Here is a 22,800-nt window from a genome sequence, read left to right on the forward strand (position 1 = left end):
CCAGGCACACAGCCCCAACCTCAGCCCTGTTTTGGGGGTTATTCACCCAATTCCGTGTCTCATTAAAGCTTCCTGAGAGGATGAGCTGGCCAGAGACTGGTTGGCCTCCCCATGCCCAAGCCCCTGCTTGGCTCCAGCACCAAACCCCTGATTTATCCCCTCCCAACACTGAGGAGCAACACAAACAGCTCCATACTTGCAGTTTTTGCATTTTAAGCCGAACAACATTCCTTTCCCACAGACAGTGCAGGTCTGAGACATCCAGTACTTGGTGGAAAACCTGCCGAGAGAAACACAGAGAGATGAAGCCACTCTTGTCTCCTGAACCTTGGTTTATCCTGTCCTTGCTGCCCTCAAACACCACTGAAGGGTGCATGCAAAACCCAAATCTGAGCCCCCCTTTGGTTATGCAGAAGGGCACAGCCTGCTCCAAAGTGGTCCAAGAGAGCCAGGATGGGCATTTGCCACCAACTGGCTGCAGCTTCCCAGCTTTGCCCACCCCTGGCACCCCCTAAAACAACTCCTTGCCCTGGGGAGCCAAGTTTCCAGCCCACCAGAGGAGCAGCTGCCCCATCAAACAGCAGCCCTGAGACTATTTCCAGTGCTTTTCCCTCTTCAGGGAGATATGGAAGGGCAATAATCCGGAGATGGGAAACTTGCTGAAGGTTGGGCAGGTCATGGATAATCCACAGCTTTTATTGACAGCGACTCAAACCTTATCTGAACCAAATCTGAACTGAAATGGAATTTAAATGGGCTTGTAGGACAGTGCAGCACAGCAAGGGAAAGATTGGGAACAGTCCTGAGCACCCTGCCCTGGATCAGAGATGGAAAGGGAGCTGTTCCTCCCTCCCCCAGCACTCAGCAGGGTGGGTGTACCTGTGTTTTATGGAGTTTCCCAGATCCCGGCGGGGGATCTGCGGGGACCAGCGAGGCACTGACAGCGTATCTGCAGGAGAGACAGGGAAAACCATCAGTGCTATCCAAGGCAAGCACTGGCCTTCAAGCTTTTGGGGAGGAGAGGAAAGGATGTGCAGAAAAAATGGGGGTTTCCTGAAATTTCCCCTTGGAGATGCCCCACTGGACTCCCTTTGAGACCTCTGGGCTTTGTGTTTGGGTGTGTGGGAAACAGGGGTCTCCTGTCCCCCCACAACAGCCCCCAGCACCCAGTCTGGACCAGGAATATGATGCTCCCACGGGCAGGCACAGCAGGACTGCAAAGCTTTTGGAACCACTTCATGATGTCCAAACAAGAAAGGGAAAATAAAGCTGCAACAGCCCCATCAGCATTTTGTAAAAAGACATCACATCTGGTGGTGTTGGCTGAACAAAGAGCCCAGTCAGACACTCAGAAGGAGATTCCACTCATATTCCATGAGAATAACAGAGCAAAAAGCAGCCTCGGTGCCCTCCTTCCAAGGGAAAAGGAAGGAGAAAGGGTAAGGAATAAGAGGTGAGTTCATTAGCACTGTCTGGAGCAGGAAGTTAATTAGCAGTACAGCCAGGCCTGGACCCCACACTCCCCCCTTTATTGGCCTCGCAAGGATGGAGTCTCTCCTCTTCCTCCTGGAGAAGAGCCCATGGAGAGGCCCTGCCCTGCAGGATGCCCAGCCCTGGGAGGGAATCTGTGCCGGCATTCCAAGGCTGGATTTTCAGGGCTGGATTCGAGAGGTTTCCCGGCCCCAGCGGCAGAGCCCGCACGAGCGGGGCCGGGGCGGGGCGGGGGGCGCAGCCCGGCCGTTTGCTCCGTGTGCCGGCAAATCCCTCGGCAAACACGCGCTGGATATTATCCCTGGGAGCGGGGAGAGCCGCTGTTTGCTCGGATATCCCCTTTTAATATAGTGGGCAGCAGGGCCCTCTAATTGCACTCGCCTGCTGAAGGTTACATTTACATCCTGCTTCCTGTGCCAGCGCCAAAGGCCTGGGAGCACCATCCCAAACTGCCTCCTTCTGCAGGATCATCCCAAACTGCCTCCTTCTCCAGCATCATCCCAAACTGCCTCCTTCTGCACCATCCCAAACTGCTTCTTTCTCCAGCACCATCCCAAACTGCTTCCTTCTCCAGCACCATCCCAAACTGCCTCCTTCTCCAGCATCATCCCAAACTGCCTCCTTCTCCAGCATCATCCCAAACTGCCTCCTTCTCCAGCATCATCCCAACTGCTTCTTTCTCCATCATCCCAAACTCCCTCCTTCTCCAGCACCATCCCAAACTGCTTCCTTCTCCACCATCCCAAACTGCTTCCTTCTCCAGCACCATCCCAAACTCCCTCCTTCTGCAGCACCATCCCAAACTCCCTCCTTCTCCAGCATCCCAACTGCTTCCTTCTCCATCATCCCAAACTCCCTCCTTCTCCAACATGATCCCAAACTGCTTCCTTCTCCAGCATCCCAAACTGCTTCCTTCTCCAACATCATCCCAAACTCTCTCCTTCTCCAGCACCATCCCAAACTGCCTCCTTCTCCAGCACCATCCCAAACTGCCTCCTTCTCCAGCACCATCCCAAACTGCCTCCTTCTCCAACATCATCCCAAACTCCCTCTTTCTCCAGCACCATCCCAAACTCCCTCCTTCTGCAGCACCATCCCAAACTCCCTCCTTCTCCAGCATCATCCCAAACTGCCTCCTTCTCCAGCATCATCCCAAACTGCCTCCTTCTCCAGCATCATCCCAACTGCTTCCTTTTCCATCATCCCAAACTGCCTCCTTCTCCAGCCCCTCCTCCAGCAGCTGCTCCAGCTCCTTCTCTTACTCCACCACATCGGTCCTCGACATTCCACAGGCAGAGCCATCAATTAAGATGTTAGGTCATAGAATCAGGGGATGGGACCTTAAAGACCACCCAGTCCCTCCCCCTGCCATGGGCAGGGACACCTCCCACCAGCCCAGGTTGCTCCAAGCCCTGTCCAGCCTGGCCTTGGACACTCCCAGGGATGGGGCAGCCACAGCTGCTCTGCCCAACCTGTGCCAGGCCCTGCCCACCCTCACAGCCAGGAATTCCTTCCCAATATCCCACCTAACCCTGTCCTCTGGCAGTGGGAAGCCATTCCCTGTGTCCTGTCCCCACCTGCCCATGTAAAAAGTCACTCTGCCCAATTTTTATAAGCCTCTCCAACATGAGGGCAGTTGCTGCCCCCAGCCCCACCTTGGCTGTTTCCTCCCATGCCAATATTTTTGACCCATGATTCTCATCAGCCCTTCAGACAACCCACCCCGGGCTGCTGGACCAGCATCCCCCCCACCAGCCCAGCATCTGCAGACTCCCAGGGGTGGGAAGTTGGTCCCCAAATCCCAACGATGACGCTCCAAAGTGTCACCACTCCACACAGGAACCTCAGCCCTCTCTAAACGTCACTTTCCCCTCAGTAAATCCCATTACACAAACAAGTTGTCATCATTCCCCTTCCAACACCGGCCCCTGAAGAACTAAACACCCGGGCAAGAACAGCTCCTCTCCCAGAATTAAATTACAACCTCAGCTTTATCAGCCTCAATTTATTTCCACTAAACTTTCAGCTGGCCTCAATTAAATCCTGCCAGGCCTGGGAGGGGGAGAAGGAACGGAGGCAAAGGCGGCTGCTGAGCCTTTTAATTACTTTCTAAATATGCTCACTGCAAAAATGTATTAAAGTGTAGCAGGGATTTTGACCTCCTAACATAAATGAGACCTACGTGATTCACGGCTAATTATGCTCATTAGAGGGAGTGATACACGTAGGATGGCGATGTTTAACAATAGACCTGCTGTTTGCAGGAGGGAAAACCAGCGAAGCGGGGCAGGGGGGCAGGGGAAGTCACCCCCCTGCCATGGGGAACAGCCCCAAGACTTTGGGGAGCCTCGGAGTTAATTGGCAATTCTCTCCCCTTTAACCCGTGCGGTGAGATCGCAGCGGGAGGACAAGCGGTTTCTCCCATTCCTAAATCAGGGCGATAGCCAGAGGGAAGGTGGAGATGCAGCAGCAGCAACATCCCTCGAGGCAGCACAGGACGAATATTCTCAGTGAAACCCCCCAAACTGCCACAATTTGAGATAATTGCAAGGAAAAAAAAAAACTAAAACCAAAAAACCGTGAGCATGTCTTGCTGCTGCGGGGGCGGGGAGGGGCAGGCTCTGTCGTGGGGACCCTGAGATGGAGAAGTGCCAGAGCAGAGACAGCGAGCTCAGCTGATCCTCGCAAGCTTTGGAGCGTGACAGCGGCTGCCTCTGTCCCTCTTTGCCTTCCTCTCTCCCTCCTCCTCCTCCCCGCACCAGCCACCCCGAGCTGCCCCCGACTGTTGATGTCTCCCGACCTCCCCCGCCCGCGTGTCAGTCATTACTTAAACCTTTATCACCAGCAACCTCCTGCACGGCTTGAAAATCCAACCTCTCCTCGCTCTTTCCCTGGCATAAATTCCCCCTTCTCCTCCTCGGGGATGACATTAACGGGCACAAATGGAATTTCCCAGGGAAGAAGCAGCCCAGTGGGGACCCCCAGACTGAACACCCATCCCCTTCCTGTCTCCTCTCCACCCAGAGGGGCTCCCTAAAGCCAAACCCTGCTCCCCGATGTCGTGGCACTGCCCGATGCCCCCCAGCACATCAGAGTCGCGCAGACCCCGATGCCAGGGGATGCCACCCTCCACCAGCACCCCAACATCTCCGTGGTTCCTTCACCACGGCATCACACCGGCAAAGGTCACGGCTCCTGCTCCACACAGCACAGCTTATCCTTGAGTCAACAGCCTGTGCTTGATGGGATCAGATGTGCCGGCAGGAGAGCAGGGAAGGGGGAAACCAACCGGGCAGAGGGTGACAGCCACCTCCGGCGCGTCTCTGACAGCCGACCCGGGAGAAGAGCCCTGCCACCCGCCCCCCCAGCGGTGACAGGCAGCTGTGACAGCCACCGCCGGTCCCTGAGTGGCACCCGCGCGCCTCGGAGGTGACGGGGACGGCGCTGCTGCCGTGGCCGTGACGCCCTCCTGGCCCCGCTGCCATCCCGACAGCTGCCGGGGGGGATGTTTCCCTTCACTCCCCAGCTGCGAGCTGGGATGCCTGGGCATCTCCTGCATGGAGAGGAGCAGCTGGAGCTTCCCTGGCTCATTATTTTGGGTTTCCACCCTCCCTGGGGGCAGAGCAGGAGGGCAGTGATGGCCTCAGTGAGCAAACACCCTCACCAAGGACACCAGGAGCATCATCTGGGCTTGGCAGCGGTGCCGAACCACAGGGATGGGGACTGTTTTGTCCCAGTTCCTCCTTCTTCATCTCCTGGCACCTCTCTGGATGGCCAGGGAATGGTGTGAACAGGTTATCTATCACAGTGACAGCCTGATAAACATACCCTCATCCTCCTACTACAGCAAACAGCATCAGGAGATGTTCACATTATGAATGGGACCGATAAAATCGATGGAAGTGAACTTGGAAAGCATCCTGGGATGAATCACTGCAAAGCCAAGGAATGGCCAGGAGACTTTGCACTTGTCTGTAGATGTCCTACAGACCTACCCCAGGCTGCCACCAAATGGTCCCAGTACCAGCCCCAGGGGGGAATTGAGTCCCACAGAGAGATCAAGGGGGGACAGCAGGGTGCAGCCTCCTCCCAAAAGAGTTCAACAATTGAAGAGATCCCGTGTCAGGATTATCTCCACCACCACAGCCCCAGGCAGAAATCACATGGAATGGGTTGGGTGGGAAGGGATCTTAAAGCCCATCCAGTGCCACCCCCTGCCATGGGCAGGGACACCTCCCACCAGCCCAGGTTGCTCCAAGCCCTGTCCAACCTGGCCTTGGACACTCCCAGGGATGGGGCAGCCACAGCTGCTCTGCCCAACCTGTGCCAGTTCCAGGGACGCTGTTCCAGTGTCTCACACCATCCCGATGGCAGAGGTTATTTCCCACATGGTGCCAGCTGGGGAGCCAAGCACTCCAGGGAGATGCTCTGCAGCAAAGGGTTCAAAGCCCCTTCATGAGACACCTCAGTCCTTGCTCATGCTGGTTTTAGGGCCAAAATAGGATGGGTTTGATCCCTGAATAGCTCAGCTGCAGCAACACCGAGAGCAGCAGCTCCAGCACTTTCTCTCTCCAAGATCAGAAATCCATGCAGGATTCAAACCACCAAGGGAGTCACCTGTTCCCTATTAGTGCACATGGCAAATATTCTGCACAGAATTTGGTCTACTGGAAGGTGTCCCTGTCCATGCAGGGGTTGGAATGAGATGGTCCTAAAAGACCCTTCCAACCCAAACCATTCTGGGATGCTGTGGGATCACAGCCAGGTCCAAACCCAGGTGCTGTGGGTGGAAAGATGATGCAGCAGGATGGAACAAACCCTCAGCCATAGCTGAGGGGATTATCCACAGCAGGCAAAGGAGGCAGAGCTGTTCTCAGAGCATCTCTCTAGTAAGAAAACAGAGCTGCTTCCTAATCCCAGCAGCTCCTCTTTGCAGCGTGACAATCCTATTTGAACAGCTGGAATGTCGTGCTCAGCCACTGTGCTGCCTGAGAGCCTCACACTGGGATTTCTGCCCCCAATTCTCAGCCTTGCAGGCTCAATTAGGCTCACCCAGACAAAGCTGTATTCTGGGACTCCACACAGTGTCCCCGGGGTAGGGAAACCTCTGGAGCTTCACTGCTGTGCTGAGGCAGCCAGATGTGGCCAGATGTGGGAGCTCCCAGCTGGGCTGCCAACACACCCCTGGAGTGCTCACACCATTGGAGTGGCAGCAGGGCAGGTTTGGGGAGGAGAAAACCACCCATAGTCATGAAGAAATTTTGGGAGTGAAGGTGGCTTGAGCCAGGACAGTGTTAAGGAATCTCTTCCCACAAAACCACCCCCAGCACTGGGGATGGGATGCCCATGGAGAGGGGCCGTGGTGTGAATGGCACTGACTGGTTGCTCACATGCCCCACAGCACCTTCAGTGCTCTGCCTGGTCCTTTCCAGCAGAAGGGCTGGATTTAGGGCTCCTGGATTAGTACCACATGGATCCACTGGATGTTATCCTGAATCCTTCTCCACCAGCCATACCCACCCAAGGTGAGCCCTCCAGGGGCTCTTTCACAGATGGTCAGGGGCTGAGGGGGTTCAGAGAGCTCTGGTGGCATCTCAGCACTTGCCACTTGCTTGGCCACCCCTGGTTGCCCACCCAAGCCCCAGGTGGGCACAGCCAGGCTGTTCCCTGGGGCTGGAGGTCAGCACCACAACCTGCAAAGTCCTTGGTCACAAAGCCAAGAGGAAGAGCCAGGAGCAGGACTGAGGAGAAGTGACCCACCTGGGACAGCACCAAAGGGGATGCAATGATGCTGACAGACAGGACTGGCCTGACGCCCCAAGCTGGGAGTTGGACATCACTGGAGACCACATTAAACCATGTCACTGTCTCTCCAGGAGACAGCAAAGGCTTGGAGGGGTCACAGCTCATGACTCCACACACCAGGGTGTGCTGCATGGCTCTTGTCCTTCTCCTGGGACATGGAAAGAGCCTCTGTGCTGCAGGAAGGTGCTCAGCAATGTCCCTGCACAAAGAGACTTCACACACATCTCCAGTTCATGGAGCACTGGGGACAAGGAGTGGGTCGGTCTCTCTTGGTGCACAGAAAAGCTTGAGTTGGGTTGGCTTGGGTTGAGTTGGTTGCTCTTTTTCTTCTGCAGGGCTGGATTTCAGCTGGAGGAAGGGCAGCCACGAGGACATTCCCTGCTCAGCCACATGCCCACCTGCTCATTTTAATGTCCTGGCAGGGCAAAGTCACTCATAGCCCTTTTTTTGGCCCTTCCCTTCCACTCACTTTTGTTTTACATAGTCCAGGACAGGAATGACATTGTTGGCCCATCCTGGAGGACACCAAGCAGGTGACCTGATCTGGATGCACATGGTGACAGTGCTCTGGCAATGCCACAGACCTCCAGGACCACCAGATAACAGAGACACCGAGGATCTTCTAGTCCTCAGCTTTTACAACAAGGAGAAGATCCAACATGATTTCTGTGTCCTTAATCCAAGTTCTGGGGTGTCTTAAATCCTATTTCAATAACAACATCCCTTCTGGTCTCTGGGAGGGACCAGATGCACCAAGACAGGCACTGGATGCAGGACAAACCATCTCCTGTCCCTCAGCCATGGGGCTGGGCTGTTTCAGGGCCATTCAAGGGCACAGCAAAAGTCTTTACTTCCCCTTTTCTGCTTTCCCTCCAAGGGCTGCTAAGTCAAAAAAAAAAAACCAACCCAAACCCAAAATTCATGGGGTTCTTGGTCCTGTAGGAAGGGGATTTCACCCCTCCCACAACTTCCTCACAAGGGGCAGCACCAACCTCTTCTCTTGTGACCAGTGACAGGACCTGGGGGAATGGCTGGAGCTATGTCAGGGCAGGGTCAGGCTGGATCTCAGGGAAAGGCTCTTCCCCCAGAGGGTGGTGGGCACTGACCAGGCTCCCCAGGACAGTGGGCACAGCCCCAAGGCTGCCAGAGCTGCAGGAGAGTTTGGACAATGGTCTGAGGGACAGGGTGGGATTGTTGGGATGTCTGTGCAGGGCCAGGAGCTGCACTGATGGTCCTTGTAGGTCCCTTCTAGCTCAGGATACTCCAGGATTCTGTGATTCCTTCAGCAAGACTTTTGCTGCAGGAGAAAGATTCCTTCTGCAGGTCCCTGCCAGCCCTTGTGCTCTTGTTCCACATCTGTACAAACCCATCCCATCAGGGCAAATGGCTGCTAAAAACAAGAGAGGAGCATTCAAAGCTGCATCTGATGAGGAGCAGGGATGACTCAGACGGGAGCAGCTCCTGCCACAGGGAGCAGGGCTATGGAAAAGAGATCATGGAGAGACAGCTGTGGGGAGAGGGGTCTCACCGAGGGCTCACTGGGCTCCTCTCACACGTCTCAGGATGATAACAACAACAACCCTCTGTTTCTGTGCTTAGGGAAGTGATTCCACGTGAATCCAGAGCAGACCAGGAGCTGCTGTGCTGCTCCAACAGGAGGAATCATAGAATGGATTGGGTTGGAAAAGACCTCTGAGATCATCAAGTCCAACCCTTGGTCCAACTCCAGTCCCTTTACCAGATCATGGCACTCAGTGCCACGGCCAAGCTCAGCTGAAAAACCTCCAGGGATGGGGAATCCACCCCCTCTCTGGGCAGCCCATTCCAATCCCTGAGCACTCTCTCTGCAAAGAACTTTTTTCTGCTCTCCAACTTCAATTTCCCCTGGCAGAGCTTGAGCCCATCGTGCCCCCTTGTCCTATTGCTGAGTGCCTGGGAGAAGAGACCAACCCCCACCTGGCCAGAACTTCCCTTCAGGCAGTTCCAGACAGTGCTGAGGTCACCTCTGAGCCTCCTCTTCTCCAGGCTGAACACCCCCAGCTCCCTCAGCCTCTCCCCACAGCACTTGTGCTCCAGTCCCTTCTCCAGCCTCGTTGCTCTTCTCTGGCCCCGCTCCAGCCCCTCAATCTCTTGCCTCAACTGAGGGGCCCAGAACTGAACACAACACTCAAGGTGTGGCCTCCCCAAGGCAGAGTCCAGGGGAAGGGTCACTGCCCTGGGCCTGCTGGCCACGCCAGTTTGGATCCAGGCCAGGATCCCATTGGCCTTCTTGGCCACCTGGGCACACTGGTGGCTCCTGTTGAGCTTCCTGTCCCTCAGTCCCCCCAGGTCCCTCTGCCTGGCTGCTCTCCAGCCACTCTGTGCCCAGCCTGGAGCGCTGCAGGGGTTGGGGTGGCCAAAGGGCAGGACCTGCACTTGGCCTTGTTGAACTCCATCCCATTGCAATCAGCCCATCTCTCCAGTCTCTCCAGATCCCTCTGCAGAGCCCTCCTGCCTTCCAGCAGATCGACACTCCCTCCCAACTTGGTGTCATCAGCAAATTTGCTGCTGATGGACTCAATCCCCTCATCTAAATCATCAATGAAGATGTTAAACAGGACTGGACCCAACATAGACCCCTGGGGAACACCACTGGTGACCGGCTGCCAGCTGGATGCAGCCCCATTCACCAGCACTCTCTGGGCCCAGCCCTCCAGCCACCTCCTAACCCAGCAGAGGGGACACTTGTCCATGCCCATGGTCATAGGGAGGGGATATTGTGGAGAATTTGTCTGCCAAACCATGTCTGTGCCACAGGGATGGGGCCAGGGAGGTCCTCGGGATGCAGGGAGGGCACGATGTGCTGGCTCACACCTTTGGGGAGCCCCATGAAGCTCATCCAGCAGCACACGGGGATCCCACTGCGCTCCAGGCAAGGAGAAGTAGTGGTACCCCAGGAGATGGGGTGAGGTGTGACCCCCAAACCACCATCAGTACTTCTCACAGGACTTACAAGCCCTGGATCTTTGGAGAAGTGCAGTGGGAGCTGAGCAGGGAGCTGGGAACACACAGAGCATCATGTACCAGAGCAGGGGGAAGCCACCCAGGTCCCACAACAGCAACGTGGGGTGTGGGGAAAGCTGCAAAGATGCCAACTTGATGTCCTTACTGGGAGGGTGGGGAGGCCCTGGAACAGAGAAGCTGTGGCTGCCCCATCCCTGGGAGTGTCCAAGGCCAGGTGGGACGGGGCTTGGAGCACCCTGGGACAGTGGAAGGTGTCCCTGCCCATGGCAGGACTAGATGAACTCTTAGGTCCCTTCCCACCCAAACTATTCTATAATCCTACAACCCCTGTGCTGTCACCCTGGAAGATGTGAAGGAGGCTTTGCCCTCAGAGCCCCAAGGTGCCTCCTGGGGAAGCACCAGCAGAACAGAGCCCCATGGGAAGCTTCAAAGCAGGAAAACTGTGTCTGGAAATGACCTGTGGGCTAAGGGATATGTACTCATGGCAGGGGGTGGAACAAATGAGTTTTGAGGTCCCTTCCAGCCCAAACCATTCCATGATTCCTTCCTCCACACAAATGTGCCTCTGCCCTGCTTGGCAGAGCTCCCACACACATGATCCTGAAGCACCAAACGGCCTCACTGATGCTGAAACCTCTGAACAGGGATCAACCAGCTGGGGAAACCAAGCCTGGCTCCACATCCAGCCAAGGAAACAAACACTCCCAGCAGCCACAGAGCTTGGAGGGCCGAGGGAAATGAGAGGAGACACCTCTGCAGCAGCGTTGGGCACTTGATAGCCCTTCACCTCCCATCACATCCCGCTCCTGTGGTGCCACATTCCATCAGGCTCTCCTGGCACGGGCTGGAATCCGGCACAGAGCCGGGAGGGAGCCTAATGCAACCAGACCCAGCTGGGAGGATCCTCAGGGCTGGGGTTGTGCCCTGCCAGGCCAGGCTGGAAGCTCAACACAGCCCATGGCACAGGGAAAACAGCACTGCAAAAAACCCTCGGTCCAGGAGGATGCCCCTGGCTGTGCCAGGGGCAGGAAGGGAGCTGGGCATCTCCAGGAGGAACATGGCCTGCCTGCAGAGCTCCTGCCAGGTCCCACGGGGCCCAAAGCCAGGGAAAGGGGAGGAAAAGGATGGCAGGAATGGCTTGATGATGCCTCAGTGATCCCAGACAGCGGTGAGGGGAAGGGAAGGAGGGAAGGGAAGGTTTGGGAAGGGAAGGGAAGGGAAGGTTTGGGAAGGGAAGGTTTGGGAAGGTTTGGGAAGGTTTGGGAAGGGAAGGTTTGGGAAGGGAAGGTTTGGGAAGGTTTGGGAAGGAAAGGGAAGGGAAGGTTTGGGAAGGGAAGGTTTGGGAAGGAAAGGGAAGGGAAGGTTTGGGAAGGGAAGGTTTGGGAAGGGAAGGGAAGGTTTGGGGAGGGAGGGAGGGAGGGAGGGAAGGAGGGAGGGAGGGAGGAAGGGAGGGAGAAAAGAAGCAGGGGAAGGAAAGGAAGGGGAAGGAAAAGAAGGAGAATAAAAGGGTGAGGAGGAAGGAAAGGGGAAGGAGCTGCCCCTTCCCACTGGCACCTACAACCTGCAAACTGCTGCTCAGCCAGTGGAGTCATCCCAGTGGTGCTTCCCACCCTGGTGAGAAGGACAGAGGGGAGGAAAACCTGCAGGTGCCAGGGGGCTGGATGGGCAGGAAAAGGAGTTTGTTCCAAAGCCCTTCTTCAGCCAAGAGCTGAACAGTAAGAGGGAAAAGTGACAGCCTGGATATGGAGTTGGAGGAAGTTTTTAGCTGAGGAACAAGAGACAAGGAGACCTCGCCCTCCCTGCAACAGCTCTTGGCTTGAAATCACTCCCAGCAGCTGCCACGTGTTTTCTGAGAAGTTTAGTTTGGCCCCAGAGCCACACCTGGCTTGTAAAACCTTCACTCCCTGTGGAATTAACTGAGGCACTGGACTGAGAGCAGGAAACAACAGTCAGGCTGTTTCTCCCTGACCAGCAGCAACACCCTGGGTGAGCTCCTTGAGCCAAACCCACCCACGGAGTCCCACCACCTCCTGAAAGAGGAGAAACCACCCCAGCAGCCTCACAGGTGGGATCAGGGTTGGGATCAAGCTCTGTGGCCTTTGCAGCAGGGCTGGCTTATCCCAAAACTCAGCTCCAAACCCAGAGAGCAGGAGAGACCTGAAACGCAGCCACCTTGCCAGGAGGTAAAACCACAGCTGGGCTTCCAAAGAAACCCTTGGAAAAGTCCCTTTGGGGCGACATCCAGGTGGTGTCAGCACAGACACCTCATGGCTTTCCCAAGGGACAGCACCTATGTTGTGGTGACAGGGGGGGTGTATCAATTTGCCTAAATCAATATTCAATATATCAGTGGGTTTGGATAGATAAAAACATAAATAATGAAGTTTTGGGGGGCTTATTTTTGGCCAGAAACACCTACACACACGTGAGGCACCTACACAAGGGCCAACACTCAACCAGTGTCCTCCACACCAGTGGCACCAACCACCACCCAGCCCATGGAAGGGGGGCCTGAGGGGCCACGTGGACTTACTTGCTGAGAAGGTGGTTTCGGTGTGGACGGGGGGTGTGGAGGGCAGGAAGGGCGGGTACCCCACGAAGAAGGAGCGCAGGGAGCGCTCGGAGAGGAGCGGGGAGCGCTGGGCTGGGATGTTCTCACAGCTCCCCACGCTGTTGTGGATCTTGAGGTTCAAGGGCTTGTTCTTCTTCTTCACTCTGGAAGGGAAAAGAGGAGGAAAAAGGAGAGGAAGGTGAAAGGCAAGGAATTGGGGAGGTTTGGTTGTAGGTGGGGAGGAGGATGGAGCGAGGGACCGGTGGGGAGTTGCTGCACCACATCTCTCATGTCATGACTACACCCATTTCCCAACAAGGATTTCCAAACCCTCTCCACCATCAAAACAAAGGGAATTTTCATTAAGGAACATTCCAGAGCTTGTCCTCTTGCAAAACCTGACTGAAAAAGGTGAGTTAGTCCAAAAGCCCATCACCCCCAGCCTCGCTGAGCTTATCACATCCCCTAAAACACCAACATTTATTGGCACCCACAGCCATTTCAGGGCCCAAGCAGGAGAACTGAGCCCAAGAAAAGGGTGGGCTGCAGTGAGCAGCTCCAACAGAACCCCAGGAGGCACCTCATCATAGCGAAGGACTGTGGTGTGGACAACCCCCAGCACTGGGAAATGCTCATCAGAAATGAAATGCTCTGGAGCAGGGTGGGAGGAGACACCCCCCTCTCACTCACCACCCCGTTCTTCTGCCTGCCTTGAGCTGTGGCAAGGACCAGCCATCCCTGCCTGGCTCAGATGGGCCCAAAGCAGCAGCAGCCCTGAGGGATTTGCAAGGCAGAGCAGCACCAAGAGCTCAGAGGGTTCCTGGCACTGCTGAGGCCCCCTGGCCCAGCCAGTCCCATCTCAGCCACGATGCTGGGGAGGAGAACCCAAAATGGTCCCTGGGAAAGGCAGCTCAGCCCTTCTGGAGGTCTGCAGGATTTGGGGCAGAGATCCCTCGAGCACAGAGTGGGCAGTACAACAGCTCCTGGTCATCAAGGACTCCTGAATTACTCCACATATCCATAAATACTCCATAAAATACTCCATACACCTCAGCTGGAGCGCCGTGTCCAGCCCTGGAGTCCCCAACATCAAAGGGATGTAGAGCTGCTGGAGAGTCCAGAGGAGGCCCCAGAGATGCTCCAGGGCTGGAGCCCCTCTGAGCTGGAGCCAGGCTGGGAGAGCTGGGGGGGGGGCTCACCTGGAGAAGAGAAGGCTCCAGGGACATCTGAGAGCCCCTTCCAGGGCCTAAAGGGGCTCCAGGAGAGCTGGAGAGGGACTGGGGACAAGGGATGGAGGGACAGGACAAGGGGAATGGCTTCCCATTGCCAGAGGGCAGGGATAGATGGGATGTGGTGAAGGAATTCTTGGCTGGGAGGGTGGGCAGGCCCTGGCACAGGTTGGGCAGAGAAGCTGTGGCTGCCCCATCCCTGGGAGTGTCCAAGGCCAGGTTGGACAGGGCTTGGAGCAACCTGGGCTGGTGGGAGGTGTCCCTGCCCCCCTCCCTGCCTTCCTTATGTCCCACAGCCACTCTCCTGCAAACACCTCCTCATGGATTCCCAGCTCCATCACTGCAGCCCCTCAGCCCAGAGACGCCCCCCAGCTCTGACACTCAGCCCTGGACGAGCTGTCCCTCCCAGGGCTCTGCACCTCCCACCACCCTGACTGCCAGCAGTGCCCAGGGGCATCTGGCCCTGCCAGGCAATAGGAAACGGCCACTTCAACAGAAGAAAATTAAACTGTCCTCTAATAAGTTAATTATTTCCTCACACAGGAAAAGCTGCTGCTGTGCAGGGTGGCTGTAACTCCTGCTTTGGGTGTGCTGGGATTGGGATGGAGCTCATCATTCCTTCCAGGCCAGTCCAACTGAACAGCTCTCCTGGCTTGGAACCCCTTGGGGTCCAGTCCATCAGCAACCCCTTGGCTGATGTTCATAGAATCCCAAAATGGTTTGGGTTGGAAGAGATCCTTTAAGACTATTTATTTCCATTCCCCTGCCATGTCAGGGAGACCTCCCACCAGCCCAGGTTGCTCCAAGCCCTGTCCAACCTGGCCTGGGACACTCCCAGGGATGGGGCAGCCACAGCTTCTCTGCCCAACCTGTGTCAGGGCCTGCCCACCCTCACATCCAACAATTCCTTCCCAATATCCCACCTATCGCTGCCTGGTGGCCCCAAAGCCACTCCATTCTCTCCACCACTACCACTCAATGCCAACCCAGAGATAGAAGCACAAAATCTCCCCCAAAACCCCCAGGGCAGCTCCCCTGGCCTGGGCATGGCCCCATCTGCCCCCGAGCTCAGCCCCAGCCCTGGGCCCAAAGTGCTTCCTGAACCGCAGTGATTAACCACTAATCTCATTTATTTCCCACCCATAAATCAGTTCCAGACCAAATATTTACTGTGAGCATCATTTCCTCGCCAAGCAGGGCTGGTGACAGCTCTCATTATTAGGAAGGATGAGTGATTTTGGACAGGGAGAGATTTTTCTCTCTCTGCTTCTTCAGGGAGAAAAAAAATATTAATAAATACACACAAACACCATGAGTCAACAGGGTGACCAGCAAGGGCTGGCTGGCTGTCTCACCATGGGCATGACCCCTTCCCCTTATCCCAAAGGAGGGGGAGCAGGGATTGATGCCTGAAGAGGAGCAGGATGCTGCAGCAGGAGCATCCTCAGCCATGGAAAACCCAGGGGGCTCCCAGGGACAGGGACCCTGCTGCAAGCACCTCACCTGGCCTGGGGACAAGGCACCTGAGGGACACGGAGCAAACCAAGTCCTGTTTGGGGCTGCTTGTGCAAAAAAGGGCCCAATGTCATCCTTGGGGCAGGGATTTTGGAGCAGGGGTACAGGATGAGGGCAGCCATGGGCACCACAGAAAGGACTCGCTGCCCTGGGGGTCTGTCCCAGTTCAGCAGATGGGACCAGTTTGTCCCTGTGTGGGTGTGCCCAAAGCTGGGCATTCTAAACCCTCTGGGCCATTGCCCAGCAACTGTTCCCAATGGCCCATTGGCAGCAGCTGCCCAGGGCACAGCTGAGCCCTCAGGCTGGGAGCTGGCTGGGAAAGAAGCCTGGCAGAGGAGCTGGGAGAACTGCCCTGCAGGGACTCCTTGGCACCTCCACACCCACCTGAGGGCTCAGCTCTGCCCATGGGCCAGCAACGATTCCAAAATCCCCCCTGAGTGCCAGAGTCAGATCCCCCAGTGTGGAACTCCCTGCCCTGGGGGAGGGACTGGGGGCTCCCACCTGCACCTGAGGGGACAGAATCTTGGGGTTTGGAGACTTCTGGGACCACTTGTCAGATCCAGAGGAGGAGCAGACCCTGGCCAGGAGGAGCCCACCACTCTCCACCAGACTGTGCCATCATCTGCACCAACAGGTTTGTCCCTTCTTTTTCCTTTGGACTTGGGGGAACCACGTGGGGCTCAGCACAGGGGCCACCAAACCCCCCTGTGTTTGTGTCCCAGGGGGTGGGTTAGACTGCTGGGGTTGGGGTTAAACCCAATTTCTCTTTGTGCCATTGCATTTATTGTAATATTGTTACAAAATTGCAGCTCTGACTTAGAATCTCTCTTGTGTTGGGTTCATTTCTCCTGCTGGTTTCCCTTTAAACCAGCACAGGGTCACAGCCCAATCCCCACCATCCTCCTCCATCCCTCCATCCTCCTACATGGGTCAGGACAAGATGATCTTTGAAGTCCCTTCCAACCCAACCCATTCCATGATTGCACAGACAGTGATAGGACAAGGGGGGATGGTTTGAAACTAAAAGAGGAGAGATTTAGGATGGGATATTGGGAAGAAATCCTTCCCTGGCAGGGTGGGCAGGCCCTGGCACAGCTTGGGCAGAGAAGCTGTGGCTGCCCCATCCCTGGGAGTGTCCAAGGCCAGGCTGGACAGGGCTTGGAGCACCCTGGGCTGGTGGGAGGTGTCCCTGCCCATGGCAGGGGGTGGCACTGGATGAGCTTTGAGGTCCATTCAAACCCAAACCATGAGCTGCATCACGACATCTCACAGTGAAATTGGGATGGTTGCCCTTGGCCCTCCACCAGCAGAGCTCCCCCAGACCAGCCACAGGGCAATAACTACCCCAGTGGGATCATCTCCTCTCCCATTGGAGTGTCCTCTCCAAGAGCTCTGAGGGAGCCACTTGGGGAAATGCTACTTCACATTGGAGAAGACCCTAAAGATCATTGAATCCAAGTTTTTAAACCACCCTGTGCTCACCTCAGCCCATGGAAGGAGCCCTGGGACAAGGACAACCTTCCAGAGCCAACTCCCCATTCCCTGGGCCACCTTTCCCCCTCTGCAAGCACCAAGCCACTCCAAAATTAGGCTTCTTCCACTCTGGGAGTGAAAAATCCCTCACTTTTCAGGTGACAAGTGGAAGTAGGAGCCTAAATCCTCTGGGCTGTAACTCCCAACCCACTCAGCTTCCCATATCCAGGAGTGGTTTCACCCATCCACAGAGAATATTCCCATTTTCCCCTCCTTCACACAAGGTGCATGGTCCCCACATCCTGAACCCCTCAGGCCAGCCCAGAGTCCCATCACCCCATCCCAGCTGGGAGTGAAGGAAGAAATTCCCTCCTCTGTGCCAGGCTCTGTTGGCCATCACTCCCCTTCCATGCTCCCAAACCTGGTGAGGACAGCAGAAGAAAAGGAAAAAAGGGATGTTTTTTTAAAAAAACCCAACAGCTGAATTGGCTTTTCCATGGGGATAAAGCCCTGACACAGCAGCAGACCTTTCCCAGCTGGAAGAGAGGGCCAGGCTGGACCTCATGGGAATCTCAGCAGAGCAAGTCCCAGCTGGATCAGGAGGAACCAGCAAAGTCCAGAAGCTGCAGCCAGGCTCACCTCACTGCTCAGGGGGGTTTGGCCACACTAATCTTACCCCATTAATCACCAGTCCAGCCCTTTCCAAAAGCTGGATTTCTCATCTAGGGGGCTGGAAAAGATGGACAACCCCCTCAAAACATCCCTGAGGGAGAAGCCAAGAACAGGGAGAGCAGCTCTGCCATTGAGGGGACCATTTAGATGGTGGAGATTCCTCCCAGTCCCAGGGAAGGACCATTTCCCTCCAGTCACAGCTGGACAACCACAGAAATGAGTCTCCAGGCTGTGAAGCATCAGGCAGGGGGAGAAGGGGGTGATTATGTGCCAGGTGTCTTTTATTTTGGCTTTAAAGGCTTTTCAGGGAGTAAAGAGAACCACACACAGTCCATGCCCAGGCTTGAAATCCCCCCAAAATCTGGGAGACACCCTGGGGTGACAACAGCACCCCCCAAGGGTGGCAGGGAAAGTGCCAACGTGGGGACCAGGGCTCCTTTTCCCTAAATCTGAACAGCCCAGTTATGGTTTTTTGCCACTCCATGAGCTTCAGGACTCCTCTCCGTGGTTGTGCCAGCCCCATCCCTGCTGCAGGAGGGTGCAAAGTGGGCATTCCCAGGGTTCTAAAGCTGGGCATTCCCAGGGTTCCACAAGCTGAGCATTCCCAGGGTTCTACAAGCTGAGCATTCCCAGGGTTCTTCTACAAGCTGAGCATTCCAGGGTTCTTCTACAAGCTGAGCATTCCAGGGTTCCACAAACTGGGCATTCCCAGGGTTCTACAAGCTGGGCATTCCAGGGTTCTACAAGCTGGGCATTCCCAGGGTTCTTCTACAAGCTGGGCATTCCCAGGGTTCTGCAAGCTGAGCATTCCAGGGTTCTACAAGCTGAGCATTCCCAGGGTTCTTCTACAAGCTGGGCATTCCAGGGTTCTACAAGCTGGGCATTCCCAGGGTTCCACAAGCTGGGCATTCCAAGGGATCCACAAGCTGGGCATTCCCAGGGTTCTACAAGCTGGGCATTCCCAGGGTTCTACAAGCTGGGCATTCCCAGGGTTCCACAAGCTGGGCATTCCCAGGGTTCCACAAGCTAGGCATTCCCAGGTTTCTACAAACTGGGCATTCCCAGGGTTCTACAAGCTGGGCATTCCCAGGGTTCCACAAGCTGGGCATTCCCAGGGTTCTTCTACAAGCTGGGCATTCCAGGGTTCTACAAGCTGAGCATTCCCAGTGTTCTACAACCTGAGCATTCCCAAGGTTCTACAAGCTGGGCATTCCCAGGGTTCTACAACCTGAGCATTCCAGGGTTCTACAAGCTGGGCATTCCCAGGGTTCTTCTACAAGCTGAGCATTCCCAGGGTTCTACAAGCTGGGCATTCCCAGGGTTCTACAAACTGGGCATCCCAGGGTTCTACAAACTGGGCATTCCCAGGTTCCACAAACTGGGCATTCCCAGGGTTCCACAAGCTGAGCATTCCCAGGGTTCCCCTACAGGCTGAGCATTCCCAGGGTTCTACAAGCTGGGCATTCCCAGGGTTCCACAAACTGGGCATTCCCAGGATTCCACAAACTGGGCATTCCCAGGGTTCCACAAACTGGGCATTCCCAGGGTTCTACAAGCACCAAACACCCCCAATGGGATCAGCCCCAGCCCCACACAGCCCTTGGCTCCCCAAACCCTTCCCAAAATTCCTTGTTCTCAGCCCTCCCCACAAACCAGCAGATTCTCACCAGCTGCTCTCTGTTACCTTTCCCCATTCCCTGACCCCGTAAACAGCCAAAAATCCTCATTTTTACCCTTTATCCAGTGCCTCCGGTGCTGGGAACACCAGACACCCCCACCGAGCCCCCCCAAAGCAGAGTCCTCCAGAACATCAAGGCTAATTCCTGCCACAGGATGCCCGAGGAAAAATCTGTGCCATCTGAACACCAACTATCAGGGACATCATTTCACGCTGGAATTTGCTAAATAGATGATGATGGTTTAAAAGAAAAAAAAAAAGCCCAGCTAGTTTGAAGCGCTTGATGCAAATCCCTTTAGGTGTCAATCCAGCCTGAATGGCTCGTTGGCGGCTGCTCGGTGGGATCAGTCAAACGCTTATCAGAAAGAAAAGAGAGGGTTTCAACAGGCGTGGAAAACAGGAGCAGAAACCGAGACAAAGGGGCCGTCACTCACTCAGCCCAGCGAGGCTGGAATGGGTGGGAGGGCAAGGACTGGCAGGGATGGAGGGATGGAGTGTCCTAAATGATTTAGATGAGGGGATTGAGTCCATCAGCAGCAAATTTGCTGATGACACCAAGTTGGGAGGGAGTGTCGACCTGCTGGAAGGCAGGAGGGCTCTGCAGAGGGATCTGGAGAGACTGGAGAGATGGGCTGATTGCAATGGGATGGAGTTCAACAAGGCCAAGTGCAGGTCCTGCCCTTTGGCCACCCCAACCCCTGCAGTGCTCCAGGCTGGGCACAGAGTGGCTGGAGAGCAGCCAGGCAGAGGGACCTGGGGGGACTGAGGGACAGGAAGCTCAACAGGAGCCACCAGTGTGCCCAGGGGGCCAAGAAGGCCAATGGGATCCTGGCCTGGATCCAAACTAGCGTGGCCAGCAGGCCCAGGGCAGTGACCCTTCCCCTGGACTCTGCCTTGGGGAGGCCACACCTTGAGTGTTGTGTTCAGTTCTGGGCCCCTCAGTTGAGGCAAGAGATTGAGGGGCTGGAGCGGGGCCAGAGAAGAGCAACGAGGCTGGAGAAGGGACTGGATGTGGCACTGAGTGTCCTCTGAAACACCTCCAGGGACAGAGAATCCACCACGTCTTGATCCAACCCCACTGTGACCACCAGCCCAGGGCACTCTGTGCACTCTGTGCCATGGGCTGGTGATCACAGTGGGGCTGGATCAAGGGTTGGACTTGGTGATCTCAGAGGTCTCTTCCAACCCAACTGAGAAGAGCAACGAGGCTGGAGAAGGGACTGGAGCACAAGTGCTGTGGGGAGAGGCTGAGGGAGCTGGGGGTGTTCAGCCTGGAGAAGAGGAGGCTCAGAGGTGACCTCAGCACTGTCTGGAACTGCCTGAAGGGAAGTTCTGGCCAGCTGGGGGTTGGTCTCTTCTCCCAGGCACTCAGCAATAGGACAAGGGGGCACGATGGGCTCAAGCTCTGCCAGGGGAAATTGAAGTTGGAGATGAGAAAGAAATTCTTTGCAGAGAGAGTGCTCAGGGATTGGAATGGGCTGCCCAGAGAGGGGGTGGATTCCCCATCCCTGGAGGTTTTTCAGCTGAGCTTGGCCGTGGCACTGAGTGCCCTGATCTGGTAAAGGGACTGGAGTTGGACCAAGGGTTGGACTTGATGATCTCAGAGGTCTTTTCCAACCCAATCCATTCCATGATTCTGTGATTCTAGGGATGCTGGAGGGTGTCCTGGAGGTGCCTGGTGAGGACACACAGAGTTTGGGATGGGATGTCCCCAGGTGATTCAGACAGAAGAGCACCTGGAATATGGGGATGGACACAACGGGATCTGTGGGTTACAGGGAGAGGAGATTCAATGGCCACAGAGGGCCGTGATGCTCCTGGTTTGTGGCTCTGTCATGACCATCCCAAAGGGGACACACCACCCATGGAGTCCCCTGCACTCCATGCTCTTAGATAAAAAGATGGAAATCAGATAAAGAAATATTTTCTTTGCTGTCACTTCCACTATTATTGTAATTAAAAAATTAAAAGAGGTTTAATTTAAAATTTAGCTGAAATGGAGGAGCTGACCCTGCAGCTGAGGGAGCCAGGCTATGTTTTATTCACCACTTTGCTCCTCTCCAACACACTCCAATTTCAACTCAAACGTTTCTCTTAAAGGAAAATAGAATGAAGGGGGGGGGAAATCCTCTCATCGGTATTTCAGCTGCAGAGGATTAAAGATCCTGCCTGGCCTGGAGCACAGAGCCTCGGCCAGGGCTCAGCCCAGAAGATTTATGGCTTTTTGACTGCCTTAATTGCACAATATTCTGTATTAAATCAGAGGAAGGAGCAGGTAAATCTTCCCCTGTGCCTCAGCAGCTCCTGCACAAAGGGCAGGCGGCTCCAGCCCAGCCTGGAGCATCCCTGAGCAGTGGCAAAAAAAGGAGGAACTCCCTCAAATTTGCTCTCAGAATTGTTAATGCAAGAATCCTGAAATGGTTTGCTTTGGAAGGGACTTTAAAGATGATCTTATTCCATCCCCTCACCACGGGCAGGGACACCTTCCACTTTCCCAGGGTGCTCCAAGCCCTGTCCAGCCTGGCCTTGGACACCTCCAGGGATGGGGCAGCCACAGCTTCTCTGGGCAACTTCGGCACCCTCACATCCAAGAATTCCTTCCCAATATCCCATCTAACCCTGCCCTCTGGCAGTGGGAAGCCATTCCCTTGTCCTGTCCCTTCAGGCTCTTCTCCAAAGCCCCTCTCCAGAAGAGCTCTCAGTTCTCCCTTCTTTTGGCTTCTCATGGTGGCACAGAGTTGGTAAAATCCAACCCCTTCAAGAATTCCCCAATTCTCTTTTCCAGCCCCAAACCCTCAGTGACTTCCCTGGCCAAGCAGCCTGAGCAGCCCCAAACAGGCTTGGGGAGTTTGGACCAAACCCAGCACGGCTGGAGCCACCTCAGCCAGCAGAGGAGGCACCAGGTGCCCTTTCCCAGAGGAAAACAACCACCCAGCTGCCATTCCCGGTGCCATCCCGATCCCTCCCCGTGCTGCTTGAGCATTTCCAGGGTTCAAGGCAAAGCCAGTGGATTATTTGAACTTGTCTGAACAGCTGCAATTTCTTCATTATACACCCAGACCTGAGCAAACCCCACACAATCCTGGCTTGATATTAAAAACACAAACAGAGAATATCCAGCAGATGTTACATTTATCCTCCTTGTTACCGTAAGAGGCAACAAACCCTCCCTCCCCTGGCCAGAAGAAAAGCTGGTTCTTCATATCAAAGCCTCAGCAGTTAAATATTTATCCAAGTGCCTGTCCCCACTTCCCTGGATGGCTGAATTTTAAGGTTCAAGTCTTACTGATCTATTATTCTCTTTTCCAAGCACAAAGTGGAACTTTTTATCACAGCTGCAAATTATAAAGCCGGGAAATGCTTTGAAGGGAGTTGGAGCCAAA

The 22,800-nt window shown here is 55.3% G+C and overlaps 1 protein-coding gene across 3 annotated transcripts in view; it reads right to left on the reverse strand.

The window, feature by feature from the left end:
• The window catches only part of KSR2 (kinase suppressor of ras 2), a 113,223-nt gene that overhangs the window by 54,722 nt on the left and 35,701 nt on the right, over positions 1-22,800 (reverse strand). For all 3 annotated transcript variants that reach the window (XM_071572353.1, XM_071572351.1, XM_071572352.1), the window contains exons 5-7: positions 12,833-13,014; positions 880-949; positions 197-280 (exon numbers count right to left, since the gene is read on the reverse strand). In XM_071572353.1, the coding sequence (XP_071428454.1) occupies positions 197-280; positions 880-949; positions 12,833-13,014 (336 nt within the window). The remainder of the gene's footprint in view (positions 1-196; positions 281-879; positions 950-12,832; positions 13,015-22,800) is intronic.

Source organism: Pithys albifrons, chromosome 17, assembly GCF_047495875.1.
Source record: "Pithys albifrons albifrons isolate INPA30051 chromosome 17, PitAlb_v1, whole genome shotgun sequence".
Taxonomy (NCBI): domain Eukaryota; kingdom Metazoa; phylum Chordata; class Aves; order Passeriformes; family Thamnophilidae; genus Pithys; species Pithys albifrons.